This window comes from Diadema setosum, chromosome 1 (genome assembly GCF_964275005.1).
Source record: "Diadema setosum chromosome 1, eeDiaSeto1, whole genome shotgun sequence".
NCBI classification, from domain to species: domain Eukaryota; kingdom Metazoa; phylum Echinodermata; class Echinoidea; order Diadematoida; family Diadematidae; genus Diadema; species Diadema setosum.
Genome location: NC_092685.1, coordinates 47,583,245 through 47,606,858, shown reverse-complemented (window position 1 = coordinate 47,606,858; position 23,614 = coordinate 47,583,245). Strand labels below are relative to the sequence as shown.

Sequence of the window (23,614 nt, the reverse complement as noted above, 5' to 3'; positions counted from 1 at the left end):
TTACACCATGTAACTCAATTTAAACAGAATGTAGCTTAGTGTTGCACAGATTGTATTATGATATCCCACCAGTGAACAGTACAATGGCTGTGGTCCTAAAAGGTGACTGAACGCAGATACTCACATCCATAGACATGTCAGAATATGAAAAGTCTCTTCCACAAGACACAGTGGAACCTCAGTACATTGAGGTCAGATATAACAAGATGCCTGATATAACAAGGTAATTTTGCAGGTGCCATACCTTTCATATTCCTTTGTTTTTATCCCTGATATGACAAGATACCTGATAAAATGAGGAAATTTCAGTGGTTCCAAACACCTTGTTATCATAGGGTTCTCCCGTAAATCATGCGCAATATATATGTTTTTCAATTCCTGTTCTATGAAACAGTATTTCTCTTCCATCTTCAGATTTGGATATCCTTTTAGAATGCTTTCCAAAATGAATGCTAGACATTCTCAATTCATATTCTACAAAACAATATTTCACTAAGGCAAGCATTTCTGCTGCAACACATTTCTCTTTCATTTCAAAATAAGAATATCAAACATTCTTCCTGCAAAAGGCTGATGAAGTGACTGCCTGACGTTGAATATTCTCACAATATCACTGTACCATCATCGATCCCCAGAGTGGTGTACCCTCAGCCTGACTTAGCTCCAGCTGTTTGATAGCCCCCCAAAATATTGATTCAAATTTCTCTCATCGCTAAACATGACGTGAGATAGAGAGTTTGATAGATAGATGGAAAGAGAGATAGCCTCAGATAGATAGATAGATAGATAGAAACATAGATAGATAGATAGATAGATATAGAGATAGATAGATAGATACAGTAGATAGATAGAGAGATAGATATATAGAGAGATAGACAGATAGATAGATAGATAGACAGATATATAGATACATGTAGATAGATACAGTAGATAGATAGATAGATAGAGAGAGAGATAGATAGATAGAGAGACAGATAGAGAGATAGGTAGATAGATAGAGAGAGAGAGAGAAAGAGTGAGAGGAAGAGAGAAGGATGGAGTAAAGATTGCAGGATATCGAGCAAGCAGAGGATAGGGTTCCGCGATCACGTACCCAGTGCTGGTTTCATTCAGGAGTGCCAACGGGTCTTCTCCCTTCTTGTTGACGAACCACTCCACCGGAGGTGAGGGGTCACCGCTGAAGATGCAGTCGAAATGGACGGAATCTCCCCTGACTCGGAGGGCATCCTCGGGAGGGGTGACAATGACTGGTATGTTGGAATCTGCAATGATAAAGAGGGTTCAAAATACTCACATAAGGGTGTGACATATCACAAGTTCGAAGGTCATCAGCAGATATACATATCTTGCAGTATCAGGTTTTGTAACATGTTCAATGCCACTGATACAGCACCCTTACACAGTGCCACACTTACCCATGCATTGGAACTGGACTGAACTGAACTGAACTGAAATAAGAAATTGAATGGCATGGATGAAATTGCTTTGAATTACTTTGTATACTCTGTTTTTGGTCGGTCAATTTCACTGCAACTTTGTGAATGATGTGTGACACATTGTGGGAGCCGAGCACCTTTGAATGTTTCTACTGATAAATGGCACAATATAAATGCTGTATCATTATCATCATCATCATTATCACTGTAAGAATAAAGTTTTATAGTCTCCATGACTTAGCTCACCAAATATGAACATGAAATGAAGAATACCAGATCAATATCCTTTGAAGGGCAAGCATAAAAATGTTGGAGCAGATGATAACACACACACACACACACACACACACACACACACACACACACACACACACATACACATAAACACATATTACAACAAACCTGAGTTTTATGTGTATCTTGTGGGGGAAAAAATGGTCAATCCTGACCACTTTATCAAACTGGTCAAGTTGCATCACAGGTCATGAAATATTGCAGACAACAAATAGCCCAGAATGATTTAAAAAAAAAAAACATCCCAATCCCAGCCTGCCCCTTCCACAAAACCCTCGCTCTACAACTTGAGAGTAGACTACAGGAAATATATACTCACATCTACATGGTCTCCTCCAAATATACATTGTATATGTATCTCTCTCTATCTTTCCCTCGTACAGCTGAGAGGGAGTTCTAGCTCAACACGACAGTTATAAATGATTAAGATGGAATTCTGTTAGGAAAGCCTTGAGGGAGAAATGAGTCACATAGAGGAGATCAGTGGTCTCTGAAACAAGGTAAGAGCATCTCTTAACCCCCTCCCCTCCCAACCCAGGGAAAAATAAAAAGGAAACAGAGAAAAGGAGAGGAGATACAGAGTTAAAGCATACATTTGGACTAAAAAAAATTAAATATTGGTCTGTACAAAAAACAAAAACTGATAAAAACATTTGATCTCAGTTTATCACAACTGAAATTAAAGAAGAGAGATATGAGGTATACGGAAGCACAGTGAGATATAAGGATAGTATTGAGAAACAATAAAAGACAGTTCCATCTCACAGACAGAGTGTACCTGTATTCTGACACAGCAAACATAGATTTGAAAATTTCTTCAGATACATACGGAGACAGAGATGATCAAATGACAGATTAAAATCTCCTGACATGAATAGCAAAAAGGAGAATCAAACAAAAGACTAGTTTGACGAGGCTGACATAGAAAATTGTGGCTGTATGTGCAAGGAAATGCATCATTTCATATCTAAAACCTGCATCTTAGAATCATATAATATAAACAAATGATCATAGGATAAAAGCTATGCATACAAAAAAAAAAAAGACTTTAGTTCAAGGATGGACACTTTTCAATCATGGAACGTGAATCAAGATGTCTTTTGAGCTTGCCGACAATGAGACCCACAATAATCCACGCAGCTCTCATAGGATTACTGTGAACTTCAATGCCACCATGTTACAGCTTGTGGACTGCCATAAAAAGTCACTGGGTACTGTAATTCATATGAGATATTACATGCACTGGTAATTTGTCAGAATAGTGACAGCTCAAACACCCTCAGCCTCCACCGCCAGCCTGATGACTTGCTTGATTCTTTATAGTTTTGATGTCCCTCAATCTAAACCCTTCTTCATCATACTCACTTGTTGCAACCAAAGTAATTTACCCTAAGCCTACCATTACTTTTCATTAATTAACTCCTATTCCTTCTGCCTCTGACAGAAAGCACAAAGTTTTCTGCAGTACGCAAATATCTGAAGTACTACTTGTGAGTTAGTATGCCAAGAAGCCATACATGGCAAAGGCAATTTCAAAATTTGCCCTCTACTATATAAAACACATTTTAAATTGATGGAGCAGATTCTAGTAAGATTAAAAAAAATAATAATAATAATAATTTATGTACACGTGACCAGGCATTTATTTTGCCTTAACACATAATTTTGCTTTGTGCATGAGATTGGTATCCAGGATTAATCTACAAGTACTTTGGCATTTTTGTCCATCAAATAAAGTCATTCCTGCTTACAACAAAGAAAAACAATTTAAGAATGAAGGTCTGCTACTGTAGCAATTTAGGGCATCCCTTTTGACTCATGAAGGAAGTATGGATTATGGTAGATGATAAGAATAACAATAACAACAACAAACACACTAACAACTTTGAGGAATGTAGCCTTTGAAAGTGGGGGGCTGGCAGAATTCTTCCAGCCATTTAGCTGACCTAGTGTGGTGGAAGAAAACACTTCCCCTCATTTTTCCTACTTACTTCCAGCAAATGCACCAAAATGTGACCGACTTCGCACCGACTTCAGCCGATGCATGGCATGCCAGATGAGGCATGCATGAATGTTTCTTAAGCACATTGTGCAAGCCCCCCTTTCCCCATTCCCCCTGGAGGTTTTAAGAACACGCAACTCTGGGCTGGAGTGCCGGCGCTTGCCCCAGGGTGCATTTCTCGTCCCATCAAAGGAAGCGACCTGCCCCGGCCTTCTCCTTGAGGTAGGACTTCTTTTTTTTTTTGACAGCACCGGAGGATCAGCAAAGATCCTAACAGGTTTTAAATCATGCTCGATTCATGTTTCCTTTCCCCCATCCCTCACGCAAAACTTCTGGCAGAATAAGTAGCAGAAGAAGAAGGGGGAAAAAAAAGGTGGAATGGGATTAAACATGCTTGTTAAACATTCATGCGAACCTCGGAGGACCTGCCTGCAAGCCCTGGGGCTGCTGGAACCCATTTTGATAAGCGGCAAGATTTGGATTGATGAGGGCGCATTGGGTTTCGGCGTGGCAATGGCTGCGTGAAAGGGAGAGCCGTCCTGCGAGTGTGCGGAGGCACCAAATATAGGCAGGTTGTTTCCCCCGCATCCAACATCTCAATCTCCATCCGTAATGTCACACCCCACTCCACTCGGAGCACACGGAAACGGAGGAAGACTACTTGAAAATTCAAACACAGAACGAGCCTCAGCTGACTCATTCTCAACAAAGTTCCATCCATCTGGGTCGGCTTCATGAATTACAAAAGTGCTGTCGGACACATCATGCGTGTGTGTGCTATGGTTCCAGAAGGAAAACACGACAATTTGGACATTCTTGACGGGGTAAATGCTGACTACCGATTGCTCCACCATCTTGTCTTGACGTCTTCCATGAATCATCATTGAAGATTCAATAGTGTTAAGACAAAATGGCGGAATGCCAATCGCGATCCACATGCCATGATTTTTTTTAACGTCCGTTCAGAGGAACAGAAATATCCCGATATATTTGCCGATCAAAATAATCTGTCGACCAAACTGTGCATGCCCGACATCTTATGAAATGGTGCCCCTTACCCTTGTGTTCATGTGCTGTTGTGATGTGTGTTTTCAGGGAGGTGTTTTGAATGACTAAATAAAAAATCTCAAGATTCTTTCTTTGCTGCATATTCCCACACTCACTGCGGTGCAAATTATCACACTATTTCTCAAATCATCTCGATAATTCCGAAATAACAATTGCAAGATTTCTTGGGATTCCAATTGCTATGCTGATCACACTGGCTAGTGAGATTTTTATGTCTATACAGGTAAAGATCTAGTTTCTGGTTGCGCAAACTGCGCGAAAATTTCAACACCGCGAAAATTTCCACTTTTACACTACAGTAATTAGTATCAGTGTGAATCTCACTATAGGCAAAGCACAGAGACCTACAGATGTAACGTACAGCTAACCACAGCACTGAAGGGTTTTTTATTATTGTAACACAAATTAGGCAAATATTATAAGAAGTTCCTCTTCAATAATGGAAATTTCTGCATTCATATTCATATTCATTTCGTATTTCAAACCACCCATAATAATACCCCACTGACACTGCCATTCTGAGAACACTGGATTAGTCAATAAACCACTGCTGGATATAAGCTACATTACAATTCTTACAGGTACTTTTTAGTACAAGTTTATCCTATTGTGCATCCAGTAATTGCCGCAGACGGCGGTATTTTACAACACGAATTGAACCCTCAGATGAGCTTCTGTACACAAGACCATTGTACTGGCACTCAATTGTTGTTTATTCAGATTAGATAACCAATTTTACTTCCGACTGCACCTCAACGGTTTCAACCAGTGGGGCGCATATCCAGCCCGCATAACACTCATCATCGAAAAATGCGCAAGCAGTCGGCCAAATAGGACAATAGCCTGCTCAGACGGGGCAGAGTTCAGCCGCAGACCAGTCTGTCTGGTCTGGCAGCCACAAGGCTGCTGGAAAACCAAGGAGGGCAACCATCTAGTTCTACTGGCCAAGGGTGAGAGATCACTGTGGTATTTCAGCTCACTACACAAATCTCCACGCACAAGCATTGCTAGAAAGTAGTGAGCACAATCATATTTTGTTATTTCATGGTATGTCAGTGCTTTGCTGGCTGGTACCAGAACGCAGAACACAAGACATACTTGTACAGTTGTAGGTGTACTCTTGGAAGTGGAAAGAGATCCCAGCTCCCTGATGTACTTGACAATTATCATAAAGGGCTGGCACTGTACTCAGTCGCTGGCAGAACTCATGAACGATGAATACTCTTTTTCCTTTGCTTTTTTTTTTCTCTAATGGGGGGGGGGGGGGGGCAGTTTAATACAATTGTCAAACACATATAAAACCATGCTACTGTAGGCAGATTTTTTTTTTTTAATTCAGGGCATAGTTTTGGTACATATCAACTGTAATCATCAAAGTGGTTTCAGAATGAGAGATGTTCAATCTTCAAACCCTGTACTCTACAGTATCTTGAAAGACTCTTTCATGGATTAAACACAAACCAGTAGGTCTATCTCGAGTATTTGAGTATCAATAGTGTCTCTAACCACAGCCTCTTTCTTTACCCCCCCCCCCCCCCAATCCAATATCCATATTCTCAAAAACCTTCAGAATTGAGCAGAGGCACATAACTACAGAAAACCTGAATCATGGATTAAAATGCACTCGAATTCCTTCCTGCATGTGTCACTTTATAATCAACAGCAACAACAGCAAGAAGGTCAACCTTGACGAGGTGTTCATGATACAGATACCTCATAAAAGATACTGTCGATCTATAATTCATAGTGAGGAGGGATCCCTCTTCAACACCTCGGTGGATCCTCCAGTCATCATTTATACATTTCTAGGTCACCAGTCTGCATTATAAACCCCCTATACAAGTCCATTTTCACTTAATAAATGATCTCTTAGCACCTCTACATGTAACCCTCGAGTGCTAATACCTTTGGCAATCTCCCACAAGTACGGGCCCCTTTGGGAATCGAACTATGCTCTTTGATGAAGCATAACATGACAAGCCTGTGAAAATTGAACATGCAGTACCTTTGACAGTTATACAGTATCAATTGCCTTGAAGACTAGCAGAAAAATACCCACACATACTTGATAGTGGCAGTGCACATGAAATTAAAGACTTCTTACATTTTTCATCGCTGAAAATGTAGGTATACATAGTTTATTCTGTGATGAATCCTACAATATCACTTGCCATCTCAAAGCACATCTTCTTAGAAATCAGAATGGTTTAGATATCAAGGGTTTGATCATAAAGACTGAAGACAGTAATAATCATCTACAGGGTAGAAAGAGCAATTATGCGCAGCTACCATGGTTTAAAAAAAAAATCTTGCAGGGCATGGCAGGTAAATGGCACTTCCATCAATCCATCCGCCAGAGCTTTCGGATATGAAAGATGAGCCTTTTGCAATGATGCCATTGGTCTGATGGGATTGCATTGCAAATAAAACCATGTCTATGCATCTAACCAGTTGAAAAGTGTGACATTCAAATATTTCCCTTTGTACTCTTTATGTCTGATTCAAGTTGTTGGAAAAGCAGATTTTTTCTCTCTTGTTGTCAGAAATAGGTGGAGGAAAGAAAAACAATTCCAGGAGCCCAGCTAGTTCTTTCCCAATGCCATATCTGAGTCGTCCCTTTAAGGCTGGCTGATTTTCAAAGGTCTACACCATGGGATGAAGTGAGGCATGAAACACCTTGAATTGAGGTAGGCGGCAGTCTGCCGCTACCCTCGCAGAAGAAAAGACATCCAGTCCATCCCCGCGTTTGATCCCGGCGATGTTGCAACAAAGTCTCCTCAAATCTCCACAATGTGCATTTTTCTCCGCGGGAAGGATTGTTTGCACATTTCATTTTATGCGTGTGCCAATGCAGTTCCGCATTATGCGACTTTCTATAGAAACTTTTCTCTTTCCTTCTTTTTTTTTTGTCGACATGTATCAATCTGTTACCAACTGTTGCCAAAGTCTACGCTGTTTCTATTTCATTCATGAATTTCTAATATTCCATGTAACATATCTTCTCTCTACCACAATGGTGTGGAGAGAGAGAGAGAATGAGAGATAGAGAAAGAAAGAGAGAAAGTTAAAAAGAAAGAGATGGAGAGAGAAGGGGGGTCTGCCAGACTATTTGTACACAAGTACATTTTCGTGAAGTCATTCAGCAAAGCAAACAAAACCAAACTATGTACATTTCTGCCTCAGTGAATTTTTGTATCTGATACAAACATGTTTATTTTCTGCCATAATCCAAGCAAAGCTTTCAATGGCAGCACAAAAATACACATTTTCACAATTAGGAGGGTGAATTCGTTTCATAGAAAAACACAACATAGAACAACACAAAGAAAACAGAAAAAGAGTGCAAAGAGAAAAATCAAGAAACCAAGAAATCACAAAACAATATTCATCTCATTTAACCCGTTGAGGACAGACTGATTTTGCTACAACACGCATCTCCCATAAACAATTGCCCAAAGTATACTCAGGACTCGTCCTCAACGGGGCAAGAAGCCGTATTGCACTGCACACTTGGCTTACTCTCTGTATAATTCTTGTTCCGGTTAAGGACAACCCATAGACAGCGTGAAATTGCCTCATGACCCTTAGCTTTAATCAGCATTCAATAATCCATTCAAACTTGACCTAGTTGTAGATTAACAAGCCCGCTCAGATATAGAAATGTGCCACAGACTGTTTCACAATGGTCCAGAAAACATAACTGCAATGCTGAATTACAATTACCATCGCAACTACATTCCGAATTATCGTCTGTACACACGACTGAGGAAGGATTAGCAGATTCTGTGATTTTGAATTTCAGAGCAAGGAGGGGAGGTGTGGCTTCTTTCTGAGTTTCCATCAATCAATTGACTGGTATAAGTAGCACGTGCTTTGACTGCAGTGCGAGAATTTGAGGAGCGCAGTTTGTCTGCATAAGTGGTTGAAAGGACACTGTAAGCACTGCCCCTGCAAAACGCGATTCGGAGGTTGATCCGTACACATGACTGTTTCATTCCGCAATTTTGGCAAATCAAGATTCGAAAACACCTCCAAACCGTCATTTGAAACACGACTGGAGTTATGATTTAAATCACCCTCCATGATTCCAGTTTGCATTCACATGGCAAAAATGCACGATTTGAATCAAGATTCTTGTGATGCATCATTACAATCCTGTTTCAAATTACGCACTCTCGGTGCATGTGAAAGCAATCTATGACCCACTGGGAGACCATGGACGTGACACAATACGGATTAGGTAATCTCTTTTCATTGACAATTAACTTCCAGACATCTGTACCAATCGGTGAAGACAGCACTCAAGCGTTGCACGCCGAACGGAGAACAAAGCGCGATAAGTTTTAGATAAAGGAGTGTCCATCTCATTTCATCATCACTGTTTGACAAGATCAAACTAACTTGAACCATCAATATATACAGAAATTCTGCAATAACTCACTGCCACATTCAGCCTGCTAGTTGCCGCACCATCCTAACAAGCACGATAAAAACCGCAAACATATCTTTATGGGAAACACATGTCCATTCTCAAAATAGCAGGAAAGATACATATATCTATATTTTTTTTTTCTTTGCCATAGCGCACATAGAGAGAGTTCCAGTGTATCTGCTCTCAAGTAGCCAGGCGTTTATGGGGGGCACGAAATGCAGGCCATTTTCGATGCAAATTGGCCCCCCTTTTATGGGCAATTTTTATCGCCAAGGGACTTGCCCTTTTGCTGGATAGTGTTTGTGCAAGGAGAGGCTGGCAACGATCATAAAAAAACACAAGCCAGCCGTTAGCCTGGGGGCTGGGGGTAAGACAATTGTAACAGCAGTTATTGGCTCCTTGGTATTCTAGCACCTCCTTGTCAGGCAGCCTGCTATATGGCACTGCCTTCTGTTCCCTCTCAGTACACAGAACTGGCATCCGATCGTGAACTCTCCCTCTTTTGAAAGAATTTTTTAAAATGGTGTGAAACCACAAATATCTGGTCATTTCTGCCACATCGTTTGTTGTCAAGGCAGGACGATGTATGCTCATAGTGATTCTTACGACCCTCAAACTGTGGTTTTGGCCCAAGAATAAAACAGCCCCCCCCCCCCACCCAATAGCACATAATCAAACCTGGGGATATCTTCACATGTAGTATTTGTTTGTTTGTTTGTTTGTTCATTTTCCATATGAGAAGATGGCCGGATCGCCCATATTCAGCTACAAACTAAAGAACTTCCCACAAATGCATACAGGACACAAGTGTACAAATTTATACTAAATTCATAATTTCTTTGTCCAGAGCAATCTTTGATATTCATCAGTCAGAGGATTTTCCCTTCCTGTTATGCATTTCCTCAGATATATAAAACTATTTACCTTTAATTGAAAAAGCAAAACCCTGACCCAAATGCCATCCTGCCCACAGCAATATAATAGGCCTTATATCTCAAGTGATGATTTGATATGAGCTACTGAGCATTGAACAATGGAAATATTCACGGATGATAGAGCACAATGATAATTACATGCACTTGATATTGAAATGCTTTGGTTGGGTGGTCAAAGTAAACACCCCACATGGCAGTGGTCGATGACTGACCAATACTGTCCATTCCACTTCACAGTCTTTCACATCATAGTTTTCATTTCATTTCCTCGCGACACCTCCTGTATTTATTCTAGCAGCGTCCTTCACTCCATCTCTGCCCAGGTGAGTGGCTGGGGATCGCAGCGGAAAGGGAGGATTCCGTTTGCGAGAACATCTTTGGCACCCGGGCCCCCGCTGCTGGGAAACATTACTCACCACACCAGCGATTCCAACCACGGTTTGGGATGCCTGCCGCTCGTATCGATTACAGCAGGAGCATGATCAATACTTCCTCTATCCATCCAAGATCTCATTCGAGCGAGGGGTACCGCTGTGGGAAGAACATCTACCATCTACTCCTCTTCCCAGTTACACGTTCTTTCTTCCGAGCTGCAAGCCTGCCCTCACTTTCCCTCAAAAAGTGGTATCCTCAACTTGTCTGACCCAATTAATGGAAACTGCTACACCCGCTGATACAGTCATAATTGATTTAAATGTACTGATACAAGTGCACTTAGTTGTGAAGTCGCAGACCCTAGTTAACTCTTGTTTTGACATTTGATCCTCATTTTCTTTTCCCTGATATTTTACCATCCATAAAAATAAGACAGAGGATGTAATGAGACTGCAAAGCACAGCATCATTATTTGATTGGAAGTAGAGTTGACATGTCCCTGTCTTCCAGTAGGCTTAATCCCCCCCCCCCAACCACTTATTCTTATTTTGTAACAGTCTAATGGTTGTATCTGGCTCAACTTTTCCATGCTCCTAAGTACCCTCGCTGATATTACATGGTTTGGTTATTCACATGCACATGATGCAAACAAAACCAGAAGGATGGTGCTTACATAGCCCCTGTGAAGTCCTCACTTCGTTTACACGCTCACGTCCACAGTGATATCAAATGTTTTTGGCAATACTCCATGAGCCCTCATTTATGATCTTGTGGTACAGAGGACACACAGACAGACAGACAACACACACAAAAAGACACATAGTGTGCAATGCATGTGTGAGAAGTCAGGTGCCTTTTAAAGCAGACTTACTGGTCGTATCTGGACAAGTCACGAAACGTGTGCATGTACAAGTTCTCATACAAGTAACAGCGACAATTCTAGTCCAGTCGCGTTCATATAATCGCCTTTTTTTTATGGCTAGGCCCTCATATTTGCCGCATCAATGATTCCCTAAAAGAGGCATAAAACGTTGCAAGATAATTTCCATTTCAAAGCTAATCAAAACACGTGTATTCTCTCTCTCTCTCTCACACACAGACAGACACACAAACACACATACACCATATATCTCATGATATCAATCCCCCAACCCATAAGCACCTGCAATCACTCCCCGGATTCATGAGAAAACATGAATAATTCAATTACTCCTTGCTTGCTCCAAGCATCTCCCCCCATCCCACCCCACCCCCGACTAATCCTAGCTCTCGGCAAGATATAAATTGATAAACTCCGGGCACAGAAATAACAAATACGGCAGACATCAAAAGCAGCCTTGTCGGCAGCACCACTTCTCGCGACAGCATCTTTCGTGGAGGATATGATATTTACATTTTCAACTGTATCTCCCTCCGGTGCTTCTTTGAATCGCATTTCATTCAAATTCTCACGGAATCAAACAAATATTCTGGCTAAATCTTGGCAAAAGAACATTGAATCTAAAAAAAAGAAAAAAGAAAAGATGCATTACCAAGGTAAATATGTGATAAACAAATATATATTCTGTTCATCTAAATTTCAACATTTGAAAAAAAAAATCTGATGTCTCACTTTGAGAAACAAAATACATAATCATTATTCTTAAACAAAACCCATCATGGAATTTCAACTTACAAGAAACTAATGAAATATTTTCACAATTATTTTGACACTATCTTGCTCTAGTTTTCTTTTTCTCATTTGTTTGTTTCTGAGAACTTAATATTATGATACCTCAAAAGAAAAATAAATCATCAGCCCTGGATTCATTTGACATTTCTGCTGGATGGCCACTATGGGCAAATGGTACGACAGATCAATATATAATAACAAAAGTAATATCTGGAGAGGCTGCAACATGCGGCTAAGGGTGTGTGTTTGTGTGTAGGGAGAGAGTGTGTGTTGGAAACTTTGTTTTGCATTTAGGCTTGTTAAGAATTCATGTACGAGAGTATCCCGTACAAACCAGAGTTCTATCAATTCTAAGGACTCTCTGTAAAGGGTGGTAAAAGCCCATTCTACATTCACATTAATTCAAATGATGGATAAGAATAGTTAAACCCGCAGAATAATCATTATTTCATTGGACTTGGACAAACAAAGAACTCAATTATGAAATGTACAAATTTCACCTGACTGCACATCAGTGAAGTTGGGCAAATAAAACATAGATTTGTGCATATTGTATGCAATAATGATGTAACCCTCTTCTAGAAGTTAGTTTGCATACATTATAAATCCTCACAAACTTGTCAAAATTCAAAACAGACAAAACAATATCATTTGCAAAGAAAAAAAGCCAAAAGAATATCCCCCCCAAAATATATATATATATATTCCTTGCAAAACAGTAGTCTAGAGTATGAGTAATGTTGAGCAGTCCAACTTTTTAGATGAGAGAGTTAAATTAATTAATCTAAGACAACAAACCAAAAAAGTTTGTATTTTCAACAAACAAGATAAAATAATAAAAAAAAGCCAAGAGTTGTGATTTGATGACATCACCAACTCATCCTTCATGGGTTACGTGTGACCAATCACTGCTTCATCAAACACATGAAAATCGTAACTTCCAGTACTTTCTATTTTCATTCTGATTTTTACTGAAATTCTCACTGTTATGTCTGTTTAAATTTGTTTGTTCTGATTAAAAAAAAAACATTACAGTTAACATGAAAATGGAGCAGTGTATTCCTTTAATGCTTGCCTCAAGAGACAGTGCTGGTCTGGAATTGATATCAACCATTCAGCACTTCGGGCAACTGATGATTTATCACACGCCTGATACGTCATGTCGCGGCCGCGATACGACCACCAATTGAGAGCTGCCATGACTTTTTCTTGATGCCTTTACAATGAATTCATTTCCGTTTGAAGGATTCCCCGGATCGGTTGCGACCGGCCAAGGGTTCCCCTCCTATTGTGGGTGTTCTCCTTAACTTTCCATGCGAGGTTATCAATCATGCTTGCCGCCTGACATGTGGATGACTTGCTGCCATGCAATGTGTACACAGAACATTGATTCAATTTCATGCATAAAAAAGGGACAGATTGATACAAACCTTTTTGCATGTTCCTTCCTGCAGTCGTAAGGTCTCCCATCTTGTTTCCTGTCATCCCTCACTCCATTCCCACCCGACCTCCCCCCCCCCCCCACCCCATCGTATCTTTTATGAATGTGTCAAACACGAACTTGAAACTTGAATATGAACATAAAAATAAGAATATTCAATTTGCAACAAATTAATTACTAGTTTAAAGTACACAAAAACTGCATCAAATCTTGTGTAAAACAGCAAGCAATGTAAATCCTGACACAAGTCATGGATAAATTTCTTGTGGCCATATGCAGAACTTAAAATTTTTGTGTGCTGCTGCTTCACTGAGTGAACTATTCAAATTGTAAGAGTGATAAGGTAAGACAGCAAAAGTGCAAAGCTCCCACGTACCAACGATATCTAGTGTGATACCATCAGAACTCCTGGATGAGCCTGCCGAATTCGCAGCGAGGCATTCATACGACCCACTGTCCTTTGCAGTCACGCTCTTGATCTTGAGCCGGTTCGTGGTGAAATCCACGTTGGAGCTGGCCGCAAGCTGGGCGTTGTCCCTATACCAGGTGATATCCGGGGTGGGGCTGCCCGTGGCCTTGCAGACAAGGGTGACTCGGTCCCCCTCCTCAATCCCCTCCAGCGAGCCGGGGCTCTTTAGCTGCACCCTCACGTCACTACCGACCCCTATGTCATCGTGGAGAGATGGAGGCGGGGCAGAGAGAGAGAGAAAGAGCGCATTCAGAGACGAGCATTCCATGTTAGCAATGGCAACAAAACATTCACTGCAGGGGTTAATAGTCAAACGTGGAGAATGTAGCTGTGCATTGTGAGCATGGCAAATGAGTGTGAAAATGGGCAATATGTGATGTATTCCTGACGGTGGAAGAACATTTAACTTGCCGATGAGATGAAATGTATAGACAAGGCTAATAAAATCAAAAACCAAAATAGGTAATGGTCAGCCAACTGGACTTCAACATCTAGTTGCAAAGTAAATCAGTCTACTGATTAGCTGATCAAATGTAACATTTGGGTGCTTTCATGATGAAAATATTAATTTCTTATCTCTTTGAACTTTCAAAACAAGCCGATTATAGTATAGAATGATTTTGATATGACCTGTGAAAGTTCATTTTCACTTAAAGTGTATATTCAAACTCGTATCAATAGGTCTCAACAGGTATATCAAAATTTATATCTGCATTCATAAAATGTATATCTATTCAAGTGCATATCTATTCTTATGTAGATATTTGTTCAATGTTTTCATCCTAACATTCAAATTCATATTAATTTTATCCATCTTTCCAGCTTTGTCAAGGAAAAAGCCAATCTGTATTCTTGATTGGCAATGAAGTCGCAAATTTCCCTGGAAATTAGTAGACTGTGATGACTGACTCAAACAAAATACAAATTTTCTGCAGTAATTGAATAATAAAATTGTATCATGCACGTTTGAATATCTAGCCATGGTGATGATTTCAACACAAAGCAATCTCTCTATCACAACATTATAAATTAGATGCTGCATGCTAATTGTGGAGATACAGAATATGAAACATGATATGCAACAAGACAAACGGAACAATAGCAAAAAATGTGTGAATCTCATTCAAAAAAGGCATCTCCTCTGTCGAGAATAAAAAATGGTAGAAATAAACCACATGGTTATATGAACCCATGTGTTATCTTGTAGACACTGTGTACACATAATAATACAAAGAAAAAAGAAAATAAACATTTATATATTGCAAAATACATTCACATTCTTACAAAATGTTGATGATAAAACAGATTAGTGTATAGTTACCTGGATGTCATTTACACTCAGGTATACTCATCACATGTCTATATCAATCTAAAAAGTGCATTATGTCCATGAGATAGATATGCAGATTCAAAGATCAACAGTGGGATGAATAAAGGTTTCAAGTTCAGGGCACGATAAGGGCACACAGGTGAGATATCCTCACACAATACTGGGGTTGTGGAGGCGACAACAACATCGGCACAGCAAAGCAGCCGTATTTCCAAACATGGAAGTACTTGTATCCAGCAGATGACACCACAAAAAAAAAAGCAAGAAAAAGAAGAAGTAGAAGTATAAAAAAAAAAAAGAGAGGGCATATTGGATCAGATCATGCAACTTGATCGCTGGAAGGCTGCCATCGACGACGACGCTCTTTGAAGTGACAAGTGCCGCTGCAGCATATTGGAGATAATTGGTAGTTGTGTTACAGTGTAACCCAGTCACCATCTCATGCTGTTTGTGTCACTTTCACTTTCCCGGCTAATCCGCGCATGTTACGAGTTTTGGACACGCTGGGGGTAATAACAGGCAAGCCATGCCTATGTTAATAAGGGTGAGATGCCAAGTACCTGGACTGTCAGTCTTGTTGTGTGCTTAAGGTATATGGGCTAGGGCTAGGGTGTCTCATGGATGAGAATCAAGCAGTAACGTTCTGTATGTCAAAGCACTTTCCAGAAGAATTTATCCGATTCGGAGAAAGCTATTTTTGAGTGAAAGGGGAGAAGCCCTTACAATACCAAAGTGAAACTTTGAGTCAAATCTGACAACGTTACAAGCAATATGAGCACTTGAATATCAGTGGGCCAATCACCACTGCCTCCTATGGGTATGCATAATTGTCTGTAAAGTTGACACATTTGTTTAGTACAGTAACTGTCTCTTCTTTCGAACAATGTCTCAAAAATACATTTAAGTCACAGCTTTTTTCAAAAAGCAAATGCTACATGCTCTTCTTTAATATTGCTCCTCCATGACAGAACAACTTCGTGCAAATTCTAACAGGAAAATGTGTGTACATATTAACTTTTCAGTCCTTTTGGACACATCAAGTCATTGGTATGCAATAAATATCATATTATATTTACATAGGCTATACAGTTAAGCATTAGCTCAAGATAGAACATGTTTGTATAATGACAGATAAATCATTATAACTTTCTCATTAGATGTATAATTGCAATCAATGTAGAAGTTCCGAAACCTTTCCTTAATCTGCTGATTTACATTGGATGATTATCATTCAAACAAGCAATACCAACAGAGTAAATCACCTGTCTGGAGTTGATCAATTTAGTGAAGCTGAACGTCTCTCATCTTCGAGCACCAGCTCTGGTTCTCTTCATTTCCAGATAGAATTACAGTTTTCATACTCACGCGCAAGTAATCCTTGCCATCAACAGATTCAAGAGTGCCATACTTCAATTAGATTATCAGACTCATGAACCATGAACAATGATTTATGAGCAATCCATTTATTCTTTGAGAGGCTTTCTGTAAAGCTGAGGGTGTTCAGGATGAAAAATATGCAGAGATTTCTGGGATTTTTTTAAATCAAATATTGTCCAGACATAGGGACATTTCTATGCTAATCCTTTTGATCTGTTAAATAAATCATCATTTGTGAGATTTCATAACTATTCGGCAGACACCCAACTGCCATTAAAAACTGATAACCAAAGTGATCATCTGCACATTCACCAAAATTCTCAGACACTTGAAAAGGCATGAATGTTATGATGATTTATTCATGGTGGTCAGTTTAGAAATAGAAGGGTTTAAATGCCATAGAGATTAGCATCCTTTTGGTTCTTAATCCTTTGTGTGCTTGGAGCATTCTTTGGCACAGTAAATACCATAGCACTATATACACTGTTAAATGTTCTGGCACCAAAAGTGTTAATTACTTTACTGCCTTAAAAAAAACCACAAAACAAAACAAAACAAAAACAAAACAAAAAAACATTGCAATTTCCCTGTGGGACATGACACATCTATCTCCTGTAAGCAATGGTACAACCTCTGACTCTCAGCAAGCAATCATTTGAATACATTCAGAGTTTGGGGCACAACTTTCTGAAAGATGAAATCATCCAACTACGTTGAAGAAAATCATTCATCGAACTGAGCATGACTACAACAAAAGAATGTAACCTCTAACAGCAGATCTGGTTTTGTGTACTGTGAGATACATGGTTCAAATTTGTCTCATCCAAAGACTTATCTCAAAATCTGCAATGACATGGTAGATTGATGTAAGATATTCCAGCACATTCCAGCCAGGCTCGGGGAGGTTCTCTGCCCTGCTCGGCTGGGGTAAGATTTCTCCAGATGTTGGGGTAGAGGAAAGGTAGGATTTCAGGTCAGATTGTGAAACCCACACCAAAGTGAGCTGGTCGGATTAGACGGGTATGTGTCCTGCTGCACTTTCAGACTGCAATATATCCTTGTTTCTAATCATGTTTAGAGTTTGGGGTGTTCAGACCAGCAATTCAAAAGAGTCTCCCTACCAACTGCTCACGACATTCTAAATGGCAGTTATGTATATGTCAACAACTCTAAGACATTTCAATCAAACACACAGCTCTCAGTGTATGTAAAGATGCTTCTTTATGCGGACGTTCATGTGTATGTATGCTTTGTAAATGTAAACATACATCTAGTAATCGGAGTTTATAGTGAAGGGCTTGGAGGACAAAGGGAGTTCCCCTTCTTGGTGTGCATTTTCAGCGGTTGAATTGTTCAGACTTCAAACACACATGTGAAAATCACCACAAAACCTTGATCAAATAACACTTCCGAACCACATTTGGCCAAACATGACTGAAAATGTGTGTGGGAGAAACGTGATTCCAGTTTGCTTCCAGACCTACAAAATGAATGGCTCAATTAGCATGGAATGAAATATGCTTTTAAAACAGTTCTTTAGCAGACACAAGTAACTTATAATCTCTACACATCATCCCTGAGACATCTTCAGACCTTTGTCAAGTAGACATGAGCATGTCTGGAAAGATATAGCTTTGAGTTCTCTTTGTGTTCTCTGTGGCCTCTTGAGTCCTAGGATAGATAAAATATGTATCAAATTTTGATCAACTTAAAAAAAAAATCAGAAGATATTTCTACTAATTCTAATTCATTTCCTGAATAGATACAGAGTGATATAGAGCCCCCATATATTACACCTAAGACACAGGTTCTATCATGGTGACATCAAATTCAAGTAGATAGATAATTCACATTGACGGTCAGTACAGGGAGAAAAATAATTTTCATAGCGTTGTATGGAATTAGTGTGAACTGAAGTATAATATATTGATTACCAGTATGGCAAAATATGTTTGGCAAACAGCATCACACCCACAATTATGTCACTTTCATTCAACAGAAATATTGCCACAGCCAGAAATATTTCATACATGATATTCTATCAAACATTTTAATTAAAAATCTCAAGATGTTGTCCTTGGATATTTCACAACAAAAATTAATGATGTACATGTTTCAAAAGCGTTTTCCTACTTTTCCTGGTGACTGTAAAATCTGATAGAGGGGGAAACAGCCTGGGGGGGGGGGGGTAAAAAGATATGGAAATTTGAACTCTGTTTGACTCCATACAATCCCACAGCTAAACCACAACTCTGGTCACACAAAGAATTTGTCAAGTTGGAGATCAAAGTCTCCATTATGGGACAAACAAACAAGTGACAAGCGAACTGTGCAACCTGCATCTCGTAGTTCTGAGCTGACATTCTTTGATGTGAATACATCAGTGTGCATTTTATTATTTCTTCTCAGCTATATTACTTGATTTTTTTTTTTTTTTTTAGGGGGTATATATAAATTTCTTTTTTTTTCAGTCTTTGTTCTAGGTTAATTGTATCCTATAGACTGGCATAACAGAATTTTGCATGATGTAAAGCACATGAACATGGTAGGACCACCCTGCTGATTTGCAAACAGAAGCCTGGCCAGGAGACTGCACACCCCTGCTGATTTGCAAACAAAAGTCTGTTGAGGAGACTACATGATACATGAACATGGGAAAGGATCACCTCGCTGATTTGCTCACGTCTTACCGTGTGTCTCAACCTCCTACGGAGGAAGTGCATTGGCAATAGGAGAGCAAATACAATCAGCAAAAGCTGCTTTTCCACCATTTCTTTCATTGCCCAATATCTGGTTTCTTTTCCAGGACTGGAAGGGGGGGAAAAAAAGAGGATGGGGACGGAGGAGGGGGGGGGGGCAGTCAAACATGGCCACAGGATTGGTGTGTGTGCTCTATGGATGAAGGAGGTACATTACGGATAATGGTAACTCTTCTCATGTAAAGGGATCTTATTGTGGACTGCATGCATTTACGTGTATGAGTTTTTGCATTACCCCACAGTGCTATATCTATGGTAGAGATATGAGACTACATTTATGCACCCCGGACTTCTTCAGTATATCTAAAACAAATCTACTAGATGCTAATTTCTTCTAAAGTTGCGTGTTACTTGATGTCGTAAGTCACCTAGCTCAGGGAGAAAGTGGTAAATGAATCCAGACTTTGTTACAATTTTATCTTATCTAAAAACAAGAAATCACATCAAACCAAAAAAACAATAAACAAAAAAACAAACAAAACAAACAAACACACACCCGTTCTGTCATTCATATTGTTGGGATCTTCTTACTATTATGTGTAGCACAAAGCAACAAATGGTTATGCAAATCATCAAATATTGTGTAACAACAAAGATGGATACATCTGTTCCACATTTATTTAGGCCTATACATGTGGGTTTTTAGAAAAAACCAGTGCAATATTCTATGTCGTGGATGTATTTCTTGTTATTGGGTGTAAAGATTTCTGTGTTTTTATATAATGAATTAATGAAATGTTTCTTGGTATATTAGTTCTTGCGTTTCATTTTGGAATGTGTGCTCTTTGTACTTGTAATTTTATGCCACTAGATTTCATGAAGACTTTCCATTTTATGGACAATAAATGAAATGAAATGAAATGAAATAAAAAAAAGGCTGAAAAAAATTTACACTATTTACATACAGATTGTGTCATAATTCATAGTAAACAATTAATCTCTTAATTCTATGTCAAATTTTACTGATGTTTACAGTGATAGGGTACACTGTAAAGCTAAGCCACCATTGTGAGAAGCCTATGGTAGTGTTAAAAAACAAAGAAGAATACTAGATGAAAAAGAGGAAAAAGAAGAAGAAGAAGAAGAAAAAGCAGACATTTTCGCGAATTGAAGCTGATTTTACAGCCTTTCTGCAGCATGAAATTTTTGTGAATTGAGTGTAGACAAGAACTTCCACATGCATTTTAATTTCGCAAATCTTGGCTCTTGCAAAATTCACAAAAATTAAGTCAACATTTCTGGTTATGCAGTGTCATCATTTAAAACCTCCCACCCCTAACCCCTCCATCTGGCGAAAAAAAAAAAAGAATGAAAACAAATCTCATTCCAAACTGCTTGTCATTTTGTAGAACATCTCTTTTTATTGTGGGCAAATTGGGTGTGCTTGGAGGATAGTGGCAGTAAAAGAGAACTTAATGCCTTTTAAGTTATAATGAGCCCATATGACTCATTGATCAGGGGTAGACATAATCAAGCACAGCTGGCCTACTTTCATTGGGGGGGGGGGGGAGGGGAGGTAAGATTCAGCCGAATTGTAAATGATAAAAAATTTGCCTTCTTTCTCCATTATAGCTGGTGAGACATGTTTCAAAAGGAGAATGTACAAATTCAAATCTATCAAGGAGAAATGTGACTGTAATTGCTGTATATGCCATATCATTTTGTGGGATTATATCTTATATATTCACAGATTTCGCAAGCTGGGTGCTATGTAAACAACGCATGAAAATATTGAGTCTGATCCCACCATGAATGTGACATCACATGTATGCGTACATTTCTGTGTTCATAAATGTATTCATGATCATGAATTTAACCACTCAAGAAATTGTTGGAAGTTCCAATTTACAAAAATTGAACTCGCTCTTAAAGGGACTGTACAGTAGTGGTTGAGGTGGGGATTCATGTTTTGAACATTTCTAAGTGAGATAATGAGAAACCTCTTATGAAATATGAAAGAGCATGTGATTTTAAGAAGGATTCAAACTTTATTTGATGAAAATTGGTTTTCAAATGGCTGAGATATCCCCCAAAGTGATAATAATAAAAGGCGACATGCCCCGCCTTTATTAGGATCTCTTTGTTTCACCTTGTTTTTGGATATCTCAGCCATTTCAAAACCGATTTTCATCAAATAAACTTTTGATACCCCTTAGAATTGCATGCTCTTTGACATCTCATAGAGTGGTTTCTGAATATCTCGCAAAACGTTAAAAGCTAAATCTTCACCCCGACCAGAACTGTACACACCCTTTAATATGCTACATACAGTACTTCTCACAAATACACAAACAATTCACAATTTCAGTCTTTATGAAAGGCTTGAAATTAAGTGTTTTGGTATTCATCCTGTCCTGTTATTTTCTTTCAATATCAATTTACTAGGAAAGAGACAAATAACTTATTTCACTTTGCATCTAATAATGATCCTCCTGTATAAAACAGAGTCTATATAAGACATCACCAGCGATAATGGCAAAAGAGAGAACAAAAATGTTGTAGAATGATGTCTGAAGAAAGCAAATGACAGACTGTCAGGAAACTCCACAGGGGAGGAAAGGTTTTCTTCTCATCCTCCATCACAAGCCAAATGGATTTTGCCCTCTAATCTGGCAGAACAAATGATTTGTCTTTCACGGTGGAGCGGGCGAGTTAATGTACTGTGATGCGAATCGTACCACTTGATTGATAATTGAGGAGCAGTATCATTTCGCATTACTGCTCCTTCTCCAAACATCTTCACCCCCGCCTCATAAGCAGTGGAGCAGCGACTCTAACTCTTTACTAATTGGTCCATGGAATGATTAAGTCCCCATTAAACTGGTGCACATATTGGATTTCGCTCCGTCGGCAGACATAAAACAACATTGGATGGCTTGACATAAGGAGCAAGAGTAATGAAGATTTCTCGAACCAACAGAGAAGAAAAACGGAAAACTAGACGTCCGTGCCCTGTACCAAGCAATTTCTTCTGTGGAAATCACAGATGAAACGCTCATAACATGCATATATAACATAGCTTAGAAAAATCAGTATTATACAATGATCACACAATAGGCCTATATCATCAGCAGCAATATTTCCAACAGACCTCTGGTGCACATCATGTTCATTAATTCCCAAGATCTTTTTCTTCAAGCCCTTTTGGAGATATGGGAACATGAATAATGATTAACCTGGTTTCCACCACAGTCACATGTCTAAAATACCATTGGATATCATTAGCATGGAAACAAATTGACAGAACCTTCTTACAGAAATGCATTCTTTGTACTTTATCATGTAATGTACAATACCAAGAGTAAAGGCTAGCATAACAACTAGAGGTATAAAAGTATCTGCAAAATGAAAGAGAGACCCGTAATCCTCCCCCCCCCCCAAAAAAAAAAGAGAAAGAAATATGATGTGTGCAAAAAGTGAAATATGCTATATGGATACTGCACACGGGTGTTTAGAGAACCCGAGGGCTTGATGACAAACCATGTTTCTCTTCTTTATTTAGTGATCATAATCTTGACACCTTTCTCGATACTATCCCTTCCTCACCCCTTCCCAACTTTAACTCCCCCCCCCCCAAAAAAAAAAAAAGTCTGCTAACTGGCCTTGAAATCCAGACAGACACATGGCTGAAATAGGAGAGTGAGGGTGATACATCATGGATGCAACATCAAAATCATATTGCATTACTGAGTAGTCTCATCTGCAGTCAGACCCTATTTCACTAAAATGCCTCCACTGTATATAGACACACTTGTACACACACACACACACACAAAAAAAAAAAAATAAATAAATAATAATAATAATAATAAGTATGTCTGTTTGTTACAAATCTATAACAGTAAATAAAGTGAACACAATTATTTTGTGGAGTTTTTGTACCTGCCATTATAATCAAGTTTGTTTGTCTATTTGTTTTTGTTTGAGTATGTTAACAACTCATCCATTGATTTTCTGTGAGATATGACAAGGGCTACAACTGTAGACCAGACAGGCATCATTTCAGCCAAAGGGTGATGTGCAT

At 39.1% G+C, this 23,614-nt stretch overlaps 1 protein-coding gene across 1 annotated transcript in view; it reads right to left on the bottom strand.

Annotated features, from left to right (window-relative positions):
• LOC140236681 (inactive tyrosine-protein kinase 7-like) overlaps positions 1–23,614 on the bottom strand; it is a 95,789-nt gene that overhangs the window by 16,125 nt on the left and 56,050 nt on the right. The window contains exons 3-4 of the mRNA XM_072316604.1: positions 14,032–14,319; positions 1,094–1,262 (exon numbers count right to left, since the gene is read on the bottom strand). Of these exons, the coding sequence (XP_072172705.1) occupies positions 1,094–1,262; positions 14,032–14,319 (457 nt within the window). The remainder of the gene's footprint in view (positions 1–1,093; positions 1,263–14,031; positions 14,320–23,614) is intronic.